Source organism: Cibotium barometz, chromosome 31 (assembly GCF_041138505.1).
Source record: "Cibotium barometz isolate CiBa-2024 chromosome 31, ASM4113850v1, whole genome shotgun sequence".
Classification (NCBI taxonomy): Eukaryota; Viridiplantae; Streptophyta; class Polypodiopsida; order Cyatheales; family Cibotiaceae; genus Cibotium; species Cibotium barometz.
In genome coordinates, this window is record NC_141076.1 from 53,865,843 (window position 1) to 53,885,089 (window position 19,247).

The 19,247-nt window shown below is 41.6% G+C and overlaps 1 protein-coding gene across 1 annotated transcript in view; it reads right to left on the reverse strand.

Moving 5' to 3' along the window:
• Positions 1-3,759: 3,759 nt before the first annotated feature.
• The window catches only part of LOC147621049 (pentatricopeptide repeat-containing protein At5g27110-like), a 61,506-nt gene continuing 46,018 nt past the window's right edge, over positions 3,760-19,247 (reverse strand). The window contains exons 3-4 of the mRNA XM_086825383.1: positions 4,330-6,970; positions 3,760-3,849 (exon numbers count right to left, since the gene is read on the reverse strand). Of these exons, the coding sequence (XP_086681509.1) occupies positions 3,760-3,849; positions 4,330-6,970 (2,731 nt within the window). The remainder of the gene's footprint in view (positions 3,850-4,329; positions 6,971-19,247) is intronic.

The window sequence follows — 19,247 nt, forward strand, 5'->3', positions numbered from 1 at the left end:
TATTTAATTAGTATTTATAATCTAATTTGTATTTCATTAGTTTAGTTTAATTAGTGCTTCAGCAGTTTAGGTTAGAGTTATCTAGTTTAAAATTAGTATATGGTTATGAACTAATTCTAATCTTATGGAACTTTATTTTTGTTTATATGTGTATGTACGTACGTACGTACATACATACATTAAAAAAATAATCCACAAGACAGTGCACATGTTAGTGAGGATTGCATCTGCACACTTGACTTTACAGGCCCCAAATGATAAAATTACCAAGAGGAAATTGTTTGGAGTATTGGATAGGTAATGTTTGAATTTGGGATGGAAATTTTGAAACTAGGGTTTTTGAATCCAAGGAGGAAAATTAAAAATTCAATGGATAAACACTGGTGTCATACTCATATTTGAAACAAGGAGGGAGAGTGAGGATAATGCGGATTAAAATTCAAATTCAAAGTCACATTCAAAAATTGTGAATCATGGGGGTGGTCCCATTCTCCCCATGAAGGTGATGGGAGGCCTTGAGAATGGCACCACTACCATTCTTCCTTGAATGTAAGGGAGAATGGCAATGGTGCCATTCTCCCCTGCAAGGTGGTACCTACAAAAGGTGGTAGGAGGCCTTGAGAATAGCACCACTGCCATTCTTCCTTGAATGTAAGGGAGAATGGCAGTGGTCCCATTCTCCCCATGAAGGTGATGGGAGGCCTTGAGAATGGCACCATTGCCATTATTCCTTGAATGTAAGAGAGAATGGTAATGGTGCTAATCTCCCCTTTAAGGTGATGAGAGGCCTTGATAATGGCACCACTATGATTTTTCAAAGAACGTAAGGGAGGATGGTAGTTGTGCCATTCTCCCCTTCAAGGTGATGGGATGGGAGGCCTTTATAATAGTCGTGGTGCTATTATCCCCTAGCGTGATAGGTGGCCCTAAGAATTGAGTCTCCCTTTCAATCAAAATGATGGGATGCCTGAGAATGGAACCATTGGCATTCTTTCTTGAATGTAAGAGAGGTAGGCAGTGGTGCCATTCTCCCTCTTCAAGGTGATGGGATGCCTTGAGAATGGCACTAGTGCCATTCTTCCTTGAATGAAAGGGACATAACAAAGAAAGCAGTAGTATTGAGCCAGGATTTGGAGATTTGGAGTCAATGCCAAGATAGGCATTTGTCTGCACAAGCCCACACAAGTCTCAAATCATTCACTAAGGGCTTGGCACTTCATAGATAAATCTTGCATTTCAAGGCACACACATAGACAACAAATTTTTGGGTCAAAAATTGCTCAAAATATCAAATATTCTTGATGCTCTGAGAGCTCAACAGGAGCATCATCAAGAATGACGAGAAGATAGAGAACAAGATTACCTACCACAATCACATCAAGAATGACAAGAAGATAGAGCACAAGATTACGTAACACAACAGTGCGCAACGAGGTCTGGAGGCCAGACATTATGCAACACATAGAACAGCCTGATTTGGGTGGCATGGACAGCTTGGCAGCATCTACATTCCATGCCTGTCCACCTACATCAAATATATCTCTACATTCCATGCCTCCACAAACACAAGGTTGGTCAAGACTACAAATGGCAAAGACTTAGAGATCCCCCTCACCAAAGATGGCATCAGTGAAGCATTACATCTGCAAATGAGCCACACCAGAGGTACAAAGCAGTGCATCACCACATCAAGGATGTAATTTCAGGGAATACAAACAAACATGGCATGTTGTGGGAGAAGATCATGAGACTTGACCTAGTTCTGCAAGCCAGGGCGTTGACTTACATAATTCATGTAAGATTGGTAGATAGGTATAATATATGCAATCTATCCACCCAGACCAAAGTCAAGCAGGGGCTACCAGTCAATTGGGCCGATTATTGCCACACCTCACCATCAGGTTGGATGGACACAGCTGTTGCCTCAATCAGAGTGCAGGCCACACCCACCCTCAGCAAAGGTATAAGGTACCCCGAACTCTTCTACAGGGTTACAGTTGTTGAGTGCCAGACTTTGGTTGTTGAGCAGAATATGTTTATCTTTATATCTTGGATTACAAAGCTTATGTACTTGGAAAAATTCCGGTGCTAGGCACCCGCATCCTTTGTTGTACAAATTACTTCCATGGAATAGAGAATTCCTGAAGGATTGCTTCATATTACCAATCTAGAAGACTCACTCATCTGCTCCCCCCACCAACAAAGGAAGCCCACACCAAGACTGCTGAGGATATCGATCTGGCCAGCGTCGACTTGCTTGAGCAGCAACGAGCAGGCTCCGGCCTCCCCTATTCTTGAGTCTAATCTACTCAACAGCAAGCAGGCTCCGCCCTCCCCTATTCATACCCCCATAAGTATTGGTTTCCAAATACCTGCAGCATAGCAAATGTCCAGGCACGTACAAGTCACCAAGTAACGAAGGCTTCCCAACACCAAAGAGTAGGGCACCATTTGCATGGATCGGGCTTTGATCGGAAGAGCGACACACTGAGGTGGCCAAAGGGGTATCAATACCATTGCAAGTGGCCATATTGCTCAAGATTTCGTCGATGAACTGCATTGGGAGAGTCGAATGATGCCATGCCTGGAGTTCCGAATAACTTATATGCCCAAGCAATACTCCAAGTCCCCCATGACTGTCATGGAAAAACCTTGAGAGACAGCTCTGTTTTTGCATGTAGAATTGCATTGGGACTGTTGCCCAGCACCAAAATGTCATTCACATAAATGCCCACGCCAAAAAAAGAGCCACAACCATGTCAGATGTACACATTAGCATCAGACTGCAGCCTTGTGTAATTTTGGAACATGAAGCGGTGGAGCTTATAATACCACATCCATGGAGACTGTTTTAAGTCCATACAGTGCTTTCTGCAGACGGCAAACATGGTGAGGATATTCCATGGACTGGTACGAGGCAGGTTGGACCATATATATTTCTTCGTCAAGGTCGCCATGCAGGAACGCCATTTTCACATCCATTTGATGAAGAAGAAAGTCGTAGTGAGCTGCCAACGCCACCGGCAACAGCAAGACAGGCATCCGAAGCACCAAAGGAAAGGTATCGAACCAATTTAGAAGAGTCACTTCATCGCATGCCGGGGACAAATCTCAAGAGTCCAGTGAATTGCTCTTAGAAGAAATGGTGGTGCTTGTCGAAGTGCTTGTAAGCACTCCTACCATTGGTTCCCCACCAACTACTATATAAGTTGATTAAGAACAGCCAATGAGGTGGTAGTTCAAGTGGTAAAGTGTTTGCCTAGGACCGAGAGTCTTGGTTTCAAACCCTACTTGGACCCCCCGGTGGCATCTTCCTCCGCACCCTCCAAAGCCTAATCGTCGACGTCGTTCGTGTTCTGACCCCTTCCCTCCAGGAGGACTCCTGTGTAGCCACTCCGCTCTCCGTGGTCGAGTGCAGCCGTCGCTCTCTTCTGAGGGCCGCGTGGATGGACTTCGTAGCTCTCATCACCAGCTTGGCTGGGATGATGAGCAAGTTGTAACGTTAACTAATAGTAGGATCTAAACATATTTTATTGCAGTGGTCAAGCATAAAGCTTTGTGCATTGCCATCTTCTAAATGGATTGATGTGGTTTCAACGTGTCTTTGTTTCTCGATTATCCAACTTTGAATGGAGGTACTAACATTTGAGTACTTAATGGCAAGAATTTCATGTCAATGCTACCTACTTGAGCTATGTGCAATAATGGCAGGCATGCCCAAAAAATCCTGGTCTTCATGATTTTTTTTTTCGAAATATTTTACTTATTCATGCAGGCTAGAGCCCATTCTACGCATTCAACACGCCGGTCCCGGCCGCAGCAGGCCCCCCTGGTCTTCATAGTTTTAACCTAACGGTAGTCGTAAAGAACACAACTCATTCTCAAAATTATGGACAATTTACATCACAAAAAACAATCCTATATTTATAGACACAACATTGGAGGTCTCATGGCAAAAAGCATAGTTGTTTGCGAAACTAGTCCCACTCACGAGGTACGTAAAAAACGGTACGGTACGAAACTATGCAAGCCAAACTATTGTGAAACTGTTTTTTTTTAATGGCTGTTTTTTTTGGGTGACTTTTTTATGTCCGTTTTTTTTCTTCCTGTTTTGTTTTATTGTTTTTTATGACCGTTTGAGCAATGGGGGCTTTCTACCTTGCCACCTTCTCTCGACTTTGCATCTCTAAATGTGTACAAATATCTATTTTTCAAGTGTTTTTTAAAGTCGACCGTACCTCCATCGAACTTATTTTTCCAAAATAAAAAGTCGTGTATTGGTATTGGTACCGTTTTTTCGTAAGTTCGTCTCGCTTCGTACCTTCGTACCTGACAACTATGGCAAAAAGAACCAAATTTTGTACCTTTCAAATCATAGTCCCAGGGAAAAATCTCAGAATGGTTACTAACGTCATCTACATTTCGCAAAACTGACTCAAATACCAAATCCAGCTGTGGCAGGTATCCTTGATGCTCCACACTAAGCCTTTTTACTCTACTGACCTTCTCATGGATGTAAATCTTTTGTACATGATCTTTGCCTCCTACAACAAATTCCTGCATTTTATTGTTAACCTCAATCAAGGCTGTCCCTGGCTTCTTCTTTACCCCTTCTCTGTTCCTCAGCTCCATTGTCTTTTGGATATCATCCCACATGTTGGCATCTGCATAGATATTTGACATGAGCATGTAAGCAGCTGCAATGCACGAATCCAAGCGGAAAACCTGATCAAAGCACCATCTCCCACGTGCAACATCACCATATTTTCTGCAGGCAGCTAGCAGAGACATCCACCCTGTGATGTCAGGTTGGACAGGCATCTCTTCAAGTAACTTTCCGGCCTCTTTCAACTGCCCAGTGCTAGCAAGAAGGTCAATCATGCAATTGAAGTGCTGGATGCTTGGCATAATGCCATGTTTGGTCTTCATAGACCTAAAATATCTATGGCCTTCTGGTACTTGACCTGCATGGCTGCAGGCTGCAAGAATACTGGAAAATGCCTTGTCATCCGGTTGTATGCCCTGCTGTTGCATTTCTTTGAAACATTGTTCAGCCAGCAGGCACTCACCATGCTGAGCATACCCAGCAATCATAGCACCCCATGACCCCACATTCTGATTGGGTAAACCATCAAACATTTTACGAGCATCTTCCAGGGCCCCACATCTAGCATACATGTCTACAAGCGTGTTCCATAAGATCATATCAGATAGAATTTGGCTTCTAACTAACTCATGATGTATCAATTTACCTTGCTCTACTGCACCAATGCTTCCACATGCCTTCAGTATACACGAAAAGGTGGTATTGTCAGGTTCCACACCTTGCAGCTGCATTTTCTCAAGAAGTTCAAGGACAGGAAGGCTATGACCCTGTTGGACATAACCTGCAATCAATGCATTCCACGACACAACATCTAGCTTTTTAATTTCACCAAACACTGTATGTGCCTCCTGAAGGCTGCCACATTTGGCATACATATCAATAAGGGCACTCCCAATCAAAACATCGATTCCAATGTTACTTCCAATAATCTGTTTGTGCAAAAGCTTAGCCTGCTCCAAGGCTCCTACAATGCCACATGCTTTCAGAAGCAATAAAAACAAGGATTTGCTTGGTAAAAATCCCTCTAGCAGCATTTTCTGAAATGCTTCGATAGCAAGAGAACCATGAGCATGTTGGATGTATCCTGTAATGATAGCACCCCATGAGACGATGTCCCTAGCAGATAATCTGTCAAAGACTTTAAGAGCCTCATCTAGGCTACCACATTTGGCATACATATCAATAAGCATGTTTGCCACTCCTGAATCTTTTTCCAACCCAGCTCTCACAATCTTATCATGAATATATTTCCCCAAACCTGACTCCTTTGTGATGCCACAAGCTTTTGCCATGCTTGAAAATGTAACAGAATCTGGCCTTACACCTCTCCCCTGCATTTTCTCATAAAGAGTGAGGGCAGTGAACCCCTGATCATGGTGTACATAACCTGCTATAATTGCATTCCAAGCCACTACATTGCACACTTGAGACTGGTCCAAAACCTTAAGGGCCTCCTCTAACCTCCCACACTTCACATACATGTCGATAAGAGAGCTTACAATGACTGAATCTGTGTGAAATCCATCTTTGAGGACATAATTATGTATCATTTTGCCCTCGCATATGGCTCCAACACCACCATATGCTTTCAAGATGGAAGAATATGTAACATTATTTGGCTTTATGCTCTCCAATTGCATTTTCTCAAAAATTTTAAACACCAGAAGACCTTGTCCATGCTGAGCACAGCCTGTGATAATTGCATTGTAAGACACCACGTTCCGATTTGTTGTATTGTCTAGCACATTGTGTGCCTCCTTCAGGATCCCACATTTGGCATACATGTCAATAAGAGTGCTTCCGATGACTACATCTGTTTCAAGTCCACAGCTCATAATCTGATGATGTACCCACATGCCTTGCCAGAAGGCTCCGTCATTGCCACATGCCTTCAAAATGCAGAGAAAAGTGACTCTGCCTGGATTGATTCCTTCATGTTGCATCCTCTGATAAAGGCCGAGGGCAGTGTCATAATCCTCAAGCATGACATGTGCTGAGATGATGGCATGCCAAGTGTAAACACTAGGCTTTGTGACCTGGCAAAATACCAAGCTCGCCTCAAACAAGGATCCACATGCCTCGAACATGCGGATGAGGTGGTCCCCTACGATGGCAACGAGGTTGAGGCCACTGCAGACTGTACGGAAATGGAGATTCCTGCCTGTTGGGATGTCGCTGATATGCGTGCATTCATGGACAAAAGAATGAAAGGGGTTCCGAACCCCCTGCTGCTCCATCCAGTGTGCCTCATACATATCACTGGCAAACCTGAGAGTTGAAGAGGAGGTGCGAGGAGTCAATCTCTTACTGCAAGGATATACAGTTGGAGAGACCCATGAAGAGGTCTTCATTGAAAGAGGACCTCTGCGTTAATAGACCCACAACCATTGATGGGAGAACTCTGGAGGCCTCCACAGAAACGTTTACTAGCTAGGTTTCAGGAAAACTTGGCCTTTGAAATGGAACTGTGCCCAAACATTTTCTCTTCAGACTGGGCCAGCTATGTCTTCCTTACCCACCATAAATTTGAGCACAGTTGCATTTTCTTGAGGAAACTTGGCCAACTACATCATCCTTAGTAAAGTACCCAAAGTAACATAATGAATGCTGGTAAGGCTAGTACACACAGAGAGGTCCACCCAACCTGGGCAAGACCTATACTAGGTATAGGGCTATGGAACATTTGGTAAGTGTAGCAATGCACTAGATCAAGTGAGATTTGCATGACTTTGCCATGGTCCTAATGTTTTTGGTGGAGTTGTAGAGCTAGAGCTCTACTAGGGAAGATATAAGTCCCAAGCCCAAAGTGTGGCCAATTTTATGGTGGAGTTGTAGTTGGTACTAGGTAGATCTAGGCCCTAAGCCGGCAGTGTGGCCAACCCTCCCGGTCTGAGGTGGGGGAGGACTTCAACTTTCCTAGCCAAGTCTCTATATGATAGACTAATGCTCCATCTTGAATGCATTCTTCATTTTTTAGGAGTTTCTCACTAGGATTAAAGATCTCATAGGAATGTGTTGATGAGGCCTATCCAAATATTTTTTTTGGTGTCTACCGTTCTCACAGATATACCAGATTCATACCAGGGGTTTACATCTACACTTTGGCTCATGATGAAGGGTAACCCCAATGCCCTTAATTTTGATGAGATGGTTGTGGTGCTCGTGCAAGAAGAGAAATCTCAACAAAATTGAACTAGTATGCATGTGGGAGATCATGCATTTTTCGCCAATTAAAAAGGTAAACGCAAAGCCTTTTCTCAAGGTGGCTATAAGCTAAAGGTAGAATCAGCCAAGTCTTCTAAAAAGAATGCCGAGAAGGGAGGTGATAAGCCTAAGAAGAAAGGCTAATGCAACTATTGTCAGAAGCCAAGCCATTATATATCAATAAATGTAGAAAAAGGGTAGAGAAGGAGAAGAAGAAAGACTCAAGCATGGTTGAGCTGATGCATCAGCACCAAGTGCTAAACATAAGTTGTTAGTGAGCTATGCACATTATGATTAGTCATGCATTGTACACTACAACTATGATCCTTCGGTCCAGACCAAGATTTGCCTCATGTTTTTTAGTTAGAAGCAGTTATGTGTACCACTTATGTGTTAAACATATTCCCCCACCAAGGCCTTGCAGAAACTTATACCGGCAAGAAGGCCTATATGTCTCATTTATGTGTTTTTGGTTGTCTTGCTTATGCCATTGTGCCTGAGCAACAATGCAATAAGCTACATGATGAGGTAGTAAAATGTATTTTTGTGGAATATAGCTCAGAAAGTTTAACAGCTAGCCACAAAGCAAATTTTGGTGAGTAGAGATGTTGCCTTTTTTGAGAACTCAGTTCATTCTATGTTTATATGCAAAAATAGCAAAATGTATGCTCATAGAACACCTTTGTAAAATGATGGGTAGCCATATGTGGAGCAAATGAATGCTCAAAAAAGTGATGCAAATCAGCCTATACCAATTGAAAATTACCTTAAATTTTAACCCACAAATCAACCTATTGTTGATGAGGTAATTGTGGATGATGCAATGGATGAGGAAAGGGTAGCCATACAGGTGTCTAAGAGTATGCCAAGATTCTTAGTGTGTAGACATTGCAAATTAGCTACTCCTTTACCTAGCAGGACACGTGCAGGCATCATGCATCTTATTCTTTTGTGGATCATGCTCTTTCAACCCCTAATTTTGCTGCAGACACTGAAGCTCAATGAAATCCTAACCATTGAGAGAGAGCAAAAGAGATGTCAAGCATAAAAGAGAGTTACATATGCCCATCATTAAGTTTTGGTTGCAAGAAGTAGATTTTGTAATTAAGTATTAATCACGAGAAGAAGAGAGTACAAACACAAAAAGAGCTTTATATGTCCATCATTATATCCATTATAATTTGCTGAAGTAACATAGACTTCAAATGATAGATGACCATTCAGAAGACTCCAGGAAGAAGAAGACTAAATCTATCAAGATTTTAGCAGAAATGTAATGCTTTGCTACTTGCTTTTTACACTAGGCTATTTGTCCGATGGGAGTGCGGACTTGGGATTGCCAATAATTTTTGATGAGCTACTTGTCCTTGCCAAGTAGCTCATCAAAGATAGTTGCGCTTCCGTGTTTGACCTTAACAATCACGATTGAAAACATTGCGGGAAACTTATAAGTTTGCTACAGGCACTTGATCAGTGTGGTACCATGCTCAATAGCCTGACACCATAATACCTCCTCCTTCAAGAATTTTTTGAAGTCTTTCTTAGTATGTGTGTTTGAGCCAAGGTCAAAGGTTTCAAGAAAAACTTAAAATAGAACCAAACTCAATGTTTTGTCAATCTCACTTGCATCTATCTTACCATTTGGAATATTGTGTGCTTTTCTTTGTCTCAGTGCCTTCTCCTTTTAGCAAACGAAGTAGGTTACTCTTGTTAATAGTAGGTGGTAAAGACGAGCATGCGATAGATTAAACTCTATCCGCTCTTCGGCCTTTCGGTTTCTTGTCCCAATTTACTAGTTGGTTTTACATGACAAAAGATCTTAGGCCACGGTATGTATTGTATAACTATTTTTTACAAGATATACATCTATATATTATCTTCACCTAAAGAACTCCTCAACATTCTCTAGATTAGCCCTTGTTTCTCATACCTAAGGTCAACTACTATTAGGGCCAAAAATGGTACAATATGGGCCAAGGATTAATCTTGGTTAGGTGTAAGGATTAAGTCAAGGGCCAATAGGAAGATGCCATTTACACACACATATGACATTGGTGGCCCCTTCTAGTTTTGGAGTTACCCTATGCTTTCCTCTAAAAAGTTTTCGCACGTTTAGTGTGTTCCCTTTTAAAGAAGGTGGTCAGCTTATATGGTACTTGCCTAAAAAGGTGTGCCAAGCTGTGCTAACCTACTTATTCCCCTCCCACTTTTAAAGAAGGTGGTCAGCTTATATGGTACTTGCCTAAAAAGGTGTGCCAAGCTGTGCTAACCTACTTATTCCCCTCCCACTTGCAAAATTCGTAATCTAGAGGAACCCAAAATTTAAATAGAGGATAGAGAGAGAGAGAGAGAGAGAGAGAGAGAGAGAGAGAGCGATAGGGATTTATCTATTTATTTTGAAATGGAATATTTCTCAATTCTTTTTTTAAAATTAAAACACCTCTCTCTCTCTCTCTCTCTCTCTCTCTCTCTCTCTCTCTCTCTCTCTCTCTCTCTCTTTGTTCCTTTCCTTGAGTCCGTCTGTCATGCATCTTTGCTCGGGGTGCATAGATACCCTTCTTTGACACAGAGGATCCCACGTACTAAGAGATCGACATTGAGGGCACAGACCTTGAGCATACATCACAAGGACACAAGAACTCGGACAGCACAGGACATAGGGATTCGCACCTATGTGGGTAGCACTTCCTGGCCCTTGTCGGAGCTCACAGATTGGCCATCTATAATGGCTTAGCCCTCTAGCTCTTTCACATGCTACTCCTTTGCACATGGCACCAGTATAGTGGACTACCTAATGGGATCTCTCTCCTTGATACCACATCCTGGGCTTCACCATCTTGCCTCGCCCTATCGGAGTCACAGTCGACCGTGCATATCTAGCCTTCTCCCTCACATGCTGAGATACACCACCCAACCCCTTTTCTATCGCACCACCGTCACTTTAGATACCACTTCACCAGAGAGACCTCTCCCATCTAATCCGACCACATTTACCGCTCCCTCTCCAACCTTAACCCCCACACCCCACTTCACCAGAGAGAGATACATTTTATAGAGGGGGTGAGAGAGAGAGAGAGAGAGAGAGAGAGAGATAGAGAGAGAGAGAGAGAGAGAGAGAGAGAGAGAGGTAAAGAAGAGAGGTAGATGGAGAAGAGAGAGATAGAAAGGGGAGAGAAAAATAGAAACAAGGTGTGTGTGTGTGTGTGTGTGAGAGAGAGAGAGAGAGAGAGAGAGAGAGAGATAGAGACAAAGAGAGAGGATTGAAGGAGATGCAGTGTGGGGTGGGAAGGCACAGGAGGGTAGAGGAGGTGTGTTGGGCTAGGCTAGGTTGGGCTAGGAGGAGAGACGATGAGGAGGGGAGAAGAGAGAGAAGATAGGGGTAATAGAGGGTATGAAGAAATATTGGTTGTAAAAAAAACTCTCTCTCTCCGTACCCACCTCCAAGATTTGAGGTGAAAATAGAGGGGATTTTTAGCTCTTGGACTTGTTTTATTTTCTCTTTCCCTTTAGCTAAGCCTTGTGGCAATATTTGTACTTCCCTTTGTAACTTTGGTTTCCCTTTATCTAAGCCTTGTGAACGATACTTGTAGTTCCCTAACTCTGGTTTTCCATTTCCAATACGATGTTGGTTGTGTCCTCTTGGTTTTGTGCATGTGAGCAATCTATGGAAGAGGTTTGGGGGGCATAGTAGAGGCAAACTTTAGCAACTTGAACATGGTTTTTCATTCTCATAATATCCCTGTGCTAGGAGAAATTCCTCTAGCACCCACTATCTCTAATGTTATTGTTAGATGTTTGATGTTGTCTTTGACGTGGGTTTGGATTTTGTTTACCTTCCCTTTCTAGAGCTAAAATTTTGGGTCGATACCTTGGGGAGCCATTGGTATTTCCTTTTATAATACCCATGCATGTGTAATAATTCCCCATCTCACTGATCCATGGGACATCATGTGATTCCTCACTAATCCACGAGGTTTTGGATAACCTTGGTTTCTATGGGTTGGTCTCTTTTCTTCTTTGTCTTGGTTGTGGCAAGTGGATATTTGTGGATCTCTTGGGGATACATATTATGCCATTCTCTTTATTGTATCCTTGTACTTATATAAGATGCACTTGGGCACCCACCACTTTGTACCCTAGTGATGATAAGACTTCACACTTTGGGTCTCATGGTGGTGTGCTAGGGCTCTACTTCTCTAAGCGGGTAAGTAGATGTGGGGCAAGTAGTCGTAGTAGATGTGGAGCTAGTAGAGTTAGTAGATGTGGATTTAATAGTAGGTGGTTCCAAGTGGTTAGCTAGAGAGGTGTGATATTCAAGGGGGTTAGTTGAAGACGAGACTACCACCTATTCTACGGAGGCTTTTGATGGATGGGGGTTGCTCTTACCTTATCTTCTATTTAAAGTATATGCATCTTCTTTGGGGCAATAGTTGATGTTGAGATCCTGCTCTTTAATGGTCCTCTTTAGTGGGCACTCTATCCTAAGAAGGGCTTTTGAGGCTGAGTTCATGATTTTCTCTCTTCCCTCTGACTCATGTTCTTCCTTCTTGGTCATCAGGATGGCAAGCTGTAGCACGGCGGTCCTTGAGTCTCAATCGATTTAATTTCACATTTATTGTCACATCCATTATCATCCATTCTAATCGATTTGACACCATCCATTCTCATCCAAGGAGGACCTCTTCTTACATACTTCTTGCACAAGCATCACCTAAAACTTTCCTTTGAAGGGATTATTCCCACTGTGAAATAAAGGGATGAAATCCCCAAGGCATGCAACTATTCTTAAACATGTTGTTTAATGTAAGACTTGGTTGGTGTAAGTTCTAGTTTCCCTAATTTACACAATAGGTCCCATGAGACATAAGATTATGGATAACCTTAGTGTCTACCCAAGCTAGCTTTTGTTCAAACCAATTCTCAGTCATGCCTAGCCTTCCAAACTTCTTCCTCCAAGTCAACAACTTGGGCCATGTTTATGAAAATGCCATGTTCCTATTTTTCCTTCTTCTTGAGGTATCCTATCTTTCCTTGATTTTTCGCTTCTCATTTCATTTTAGCAAGGAACATCTTTTTTTTCCTCCTTCACCATGTTTATTTTTTTCTTGTGTTTTGTGCTTTTCATTTCATTTCAACGTGTTCCTTTTTTTCTTGAGGTGAGCTATCTTTAAGGCATTTTGTGTTAAAGGCCCATAGTAGTGTCATAGCTTCTTACCATTGAAGTATCCTTGCATCTTGATGCCATCTAATGCTTCTATGTGTATTGTGCCTTGAGAGGAGATCTCATAGACTTGGAAGGGTCTAAATCCTCTAAATATTTAAGTTCACTTTTGATTCTTTGTTGCTATATACATCAATACCATGCCACCTTTATTTATCTCCTTATCCTTGAGTCTCCCCCATTAAACCACAACTTTTTTTGTAAGCTAAAAGATTCACTTCAATAGGACATTTCTTGTGACTCTTTCCTTGATCGTGATTCTTGGGCTTGGTACACTAAGAAGTCAATGGGAATATATACATGCATTCCATAATTTTAATGTTTACATGATACATTTTGGCATACTCTTGGCTACATCCACTATATCATCCATAATTGCCCCATCAATAGGTTGATATCTGGGTTGAAATTCAAGTTGACTTTTAGTCAGTATGGGCTAATTTGCAACACCTTGTTGAGAATTCATTTGCTCTACATATGGCACATGAAGGGTAGACCCTAGGCCTGCACCTTCCAAGAAAATGACCAAAGTTTGCAAGTGTATCCCTCCCTCGCTCTTGTAAAGTTTAGTCAATATTGGAGCACATTTAGTTTGAATATGCAACACAAGATCCAAATTTCAAGGGGCTCTCTAAGGCCAAGACACATGGGAAAAAGTAGGCCGTTGGCCCACATTTAGTTGGGATATGTAGGCCAGAGGCTCTCTAATGTGACAAGACACATGGAAAAGTAGGTCACTAGCCCATACATTGGCCCACACATGGATATGCAGGATAGGGTCTCTCTAATGCGACACGACACATGGAAAAAGTGGGTGCTAGCCCACACATTGCAACCAAATGTTCTTGGATGGTTGACGAAAATTTTTAGGTGTGTAAATGTGGACCCCAACCTCACCAAAATTTGAAAAGGGCCCTCTAGGCCCAGATACATTAAAAAGTAGGCATTGGGCTTGCACATTCCAACCAAATATGGTTGGATGGTGACCAAACTTTGAAAGTGTATTCATATGGACCCCACCCTCACTACTATTGTGAAGTTTTATCCCATCATAGCACATTTGGTTGGAATGTGCAAGCCAAGGGACCAATTTCGATGGGGCTTCTTTATAAGGCCAAGACATATTAAAAGCATAGCCCTTGGCTCCCACATTCCAACCAAATGTTCCTCTGATGGTGCCTATAATTTTGCAAGTTGTGTACATGTGGATCCCCCGTCTCTTGTAAATTTTAGTCCCCATTAGTGCATATGTTATCAAATGTGTACAGTAGGGACCCAATTTTGAGTGACTCTTTAAGGCCAAGGAACATTAAAAGAGCATCCCCTGGTTTTCACATTCTAACAAAATGTGCTCATATGGTGAACAAACTTTTAAAGTGTGCCCATGTAAACTGCAACCTAGCTTTTGAAAAGTTTAGTCATTGTCATAGGAGCACATATGGTTGCCAAGGGCCTAATTTCAAGGGGGATCTTTAAGGCCAAGATAGGCCCCTGACCTGCACATTCCAACGTGCTTGGATGGTGTGACCAAAGTTTGAAAGTGTGAACATGTGGATTCCACTCTCACTATTGCAACGTGCTCGAATGGTGTGACCAAAATTTTAAAGTGTATAAATGTGGATTCCACTCTCACTATTGCAATTTTCATCACTATCTAAGCACATTTACTTTGAATATTCAGGACATGGGTCGGATAACGAGATGATTTGAGGAGTGTGGTGATTTTTGTAAAGTCGAATCAATGATTCAAAGGAGATGCTTCAAAAGTGAGATCGAAATTTTGATTTGAGAAGTAGAATTGATGATTCAATATGTGAGATTGATGGAGTTTGATCATCATCACGATCCAAGAATCGACATTCAAAGAGGTTGAATCATATGGGCAGTGGAATCGTCCCAGAAGTTTGATTGCCATGATCCTAAAATCAACGATCAAATAGTTTGAATCATAATTGTATGGAAAGTGGAATCATTAGGAGTTGGATCACCACCCATGATCCAAAAATAGACGATTAAAGATATTAAATCATCCACTAGTTAGATAGCCCACAATCCAAGAACCGTCATTTAAGGATGTTGGCATGTGTTGCATTATATAATCCGTAAAATGATTTCTATTCAAATAATACGTGATTATTTACCTGTCATGAATAGTAAAATGAACAACATTTAAAATTTCACTTTTTCAAAACGAAAGCCTTTTGATCAAAGGCTTCTCGATTGAAAACATTTAGATCAAAAACCTTTCAATTGAAAAGCTTTTGATGGGAAAAAAAATTATACTATGTGAAAATTTTAAATGGCCATATCTTACTCAAAATCTATCAAATTGCAGTCATGTTGGTACTCAAAATGGCCAGAACAAGCCAATGAATCCATCTAGCATATCAAAACTTCAAAACTAGGCTTATGTAGGACCAGGATCTACCTCTGCACTTTTGGATTATCTCTTAGAAATCTCAGTATATGGGGCAGCACAAGCTGCAAGATGTTAAAACCACAAAAGGCATGTAAATCAAGTAGCTTCTCAGTCTTTTGACTGCATAGAGGTCAATGTCCATACCAGCAACTCCACCTCATGCCATGACTTCTCATTTCCCATGGTTCTACTGATGTAATACACATGCCTCATATAGGATTGCTTCACTCATTTCTGTATAAGAGCTGCTCCAACTACATTCTCACCTACACTGAGACTCACATAAAAAGTTTATTTCCAATGTGGTGGCATCACAATGGGTAAGGTAGAAAGAAGATCCTTAATATTCTCAAGAGTTCTCTTCAACAATACTCCAAACAAAAGGGTCTTGCTGGCTTATCTTCTGTAGGAGGGGAGAAAGGTAACAAGCATACAGAATGATCTAGATAAGTATCTCGTATTTTGAATGAAGCTAATAAGCTCCTTGGTTGTCTTTAGACTCTCCATCTGGTGCCAATAGATTTTCCACTTTGGAAGGGTCAGGGGCTATTTCATTTTCACTAACTTCATTCCCAAGCAGCACTACCCTTTCTCTTGCTAGCTTACACTTACCTGTGAGCCCCATCCTCTCATCAAGCATCTAAAATACAAGATCCAACTTCTTAATATGAAGCAACCTATCCACTGTAAACATAAATGTCATCCATAAAAACTCTGAAAAAAGTGTCCAAATAAGAACCAAGAATCTTATCCATCCAACTCTGTGAAATCTTGCATATGCATTCAGAAGTCCAAAAAGCATCACTCTATAACAAAACACTCCCCAAGTAGTAAATGAAACTTGTCTTGTTCTTATCCTCTAGAGCTATTCTAATTTGGAACCAACCACTGAACTCATCATAAATAGAGTATCTCTCACTCACTACAACATGATCCAAAATCTCATCCTGAAAAGGTAGAGGATAGTGATGTCTTTTAGTGGTTGCATTTAAAGGTTTATAGTCTACACATACTCTCCACTTGTTTCCTTTTTTAGACACTATAACCACACAAGGGACACCCAATCAAACTCAACAACTCTATAAATGAAACCAACTTGCAGAATCTTAATCACTTCTATTTCCAGCACCTGCTTGTGGATAGTCCCAAGCCTTCTAAGCTTGTGTGCCATAGGCTTCACCCCTTCTTTCAATTTAGTCTCATGTACCACACTAGAAGTCCCCCTCATTTGAGTATATTCCCTTGCAAATAACCTTGGGTACTTATCAAAGAGAACTGCCCTTTTTCTTCCACAATCAGATCTTTATCAACCATCTCCATCAACTCCTCTTTTGGAACATTAAATTTCTCATCTTGGGCATTAACATGTTATATCTGACCACAAGATCTATCCACCCCCTAACCTTAGCCACCTATAATCCACACATATTGAATTTGAATTGAAGGTTTATATTAGTTCGAGATTTTCAAAATGTGAATTACTAGCTTGTGTTCTCCTAAGATTTGAGGTGAGTGGGTTTCTATGGATTTAGGAGACCAATGAGTTGCACTCTCAGTGCACTAGACTAGATCAACCTCTTAAAAGGGACAATAGCATGGTTTGGATCTGTTATGATCAACAAAGGAACAGAGGAAATCTTCTAGGTTGTTAGGTGCCCTAGAGTTAAGGTTTTGGGAGCCCCCTAATTTTGCTATATGTACATCTTTGTCTTGTGTGGTGTCTGGTGGTGTAGTAGAGGCCATCACCCAATACCCTCACATGTTTTGGGGCCCCCATTGAGGAATAAACAGTTCTTGTTTAGAATTTTGACCAGAAGGTTGGGATCCACTCAAGGCCGTTGGTTGGAATGGGATATGAGTGTTCAGAGAGCAGAGGACTGAAGATGTCAACCAATTTCTCAGGAGCATTGAGCTGGTAGCTTTCAGTAGTAACAAAGATGAAGATGCCTACAAGTTGAGGATTGTGAGTTTTCTTTTACAAAGAGCAGAGCGAGGGAAGGTATGAGGATGTTGTTATAGATGCTGAAAAAGGAGATTGGGATAGATTGAAGAAGCCTTGAGGAGGACGTATGGGAAGGCGGATAGTCCTTAGAATTTATGGAGAGAGCTTAGCAAGTTGTATCAAGGAGAGGATGAGGAGATGCCAACATTTGTGGGAAGATTTGGGAGAGAACCAGGTACCACCTGACTTTTTCAAAAAGGATAGGTTGATTGGTGTATTGCATGGCAACATCAAAGAGAAGGTGGAGTTGAAGGACCCTGACACATTTGCTGAAGCTGTGACGATAACTACAAAAGAGTGGAGGAAGAAGTTCAGGAAGTAGGAATTCGTAATAAGGAAGGAGAGAGAAGAAGGTGTACATATCAAACATGAGCAGGATTACCCTGGTTCTATAGTGGATCCTTTGCCTATTGATATGCATTTGGGGAGGGGGATCCTTGTGGAAGTTCCAAGAGTGGTGGAATCAAATAGGGCTTAGGATGGATTGCATCAGGAGATCCAGAGACTCACTGAACAGATTGGTAATCTAAATCTTGTTGTCCAAGGAATTCAAAATCAAGTGCAAAGGCCACAAAGGGTAGAGACAACCAAGAAACATGTTAGAACAGATGCAGTGCTTCAATTTGGAGAGAGAGGTCATATAGCATCTCGGTGATGTTGGGATTTGTGGAAGGAGAGAGAAGAAGGTGTACATATCAAACATGAGAAAGTTTACCTTGGTTCTATAGTGGATCCTTTGCCTATTGATATGCATTTGGGGAGGGGGATCCCTGTGGAAGTTCCAAGAGTGGTGGAATCAAATAGGGCTTAGGATGGATTGCATCAGGAGATCCAGAGACTCACTGAACAGATTGGTAATCTAAATCTTGTTGTCCAAGGAATTCAAAGTCAAGTGCAAAGGCCACAAAAGGGGAGAGACGGCCAAGAAACAGGTTAGAACAGATGCAATGCTTCAATTGTGGAGAGAGAGGTCATATAGCACCTCGATGTCTTCAGCCTAGAAGGGAGCCAGGTGGAATATACCCTGTGATTCAGAGAAAAGAGGGGATAGACCTATTGACAAGAGAGAGAGGTCATATAGCACCTCAATGTCTAGCCTAGAAGGAAGCCAAGTGGAATACACCTTGTGATTCAGAGACAAGAGGGGAATGGACCTGTTGACCATAGAAATAGAAGAGATGGGAATCAAATGCTAGTACAAGGTCAGACTCAAGGTCCCTTGGGCAATGTAAGCATCTTAGAAGCTGTTCCAGAGAAGACAATTGAGACTAATGTGATGGCTAACAAAAGGATAAGGTTGCTAAGGTTAGGATCTGAAGAGGCAGATAGGGAAGTTTGAGCCAAGAGAGGATCAGAGAAGGGGAAAGCTCCCATGGATCAGGGTGACTCTAGTAAACAAGAAAGGGTCAGGGCTATGAGAAGAAAGATTGAGATGGAAGATTTTCAGTTATGGGAGTGTTAAAATTATAGCAATGTGATGAGCTATGGTGGACCAAATACTAGAATCAACATCATTAACAAAGTGATTAGCAAATAATTAAGACGTGAGTGAGTAATTAACAAATAGCTTAATGTAGGCATGGATAATCAAAAACCAGCAAATTCTCATTAGGCCAATGCCTCAATTTATAGAGTTTACATCCAAGCATCTAATCCCTCTGATTTCTCCTTGATTCACTCCACCTCTTTTACTTGATTCTCTCCACCTCTCCCAAAATATCTCCACACTTCCTAAATCTTCTCATGCTACCCTTTATTCTCTCCCAGTAGATTCTTCTCACCTTTTCACAGGTTC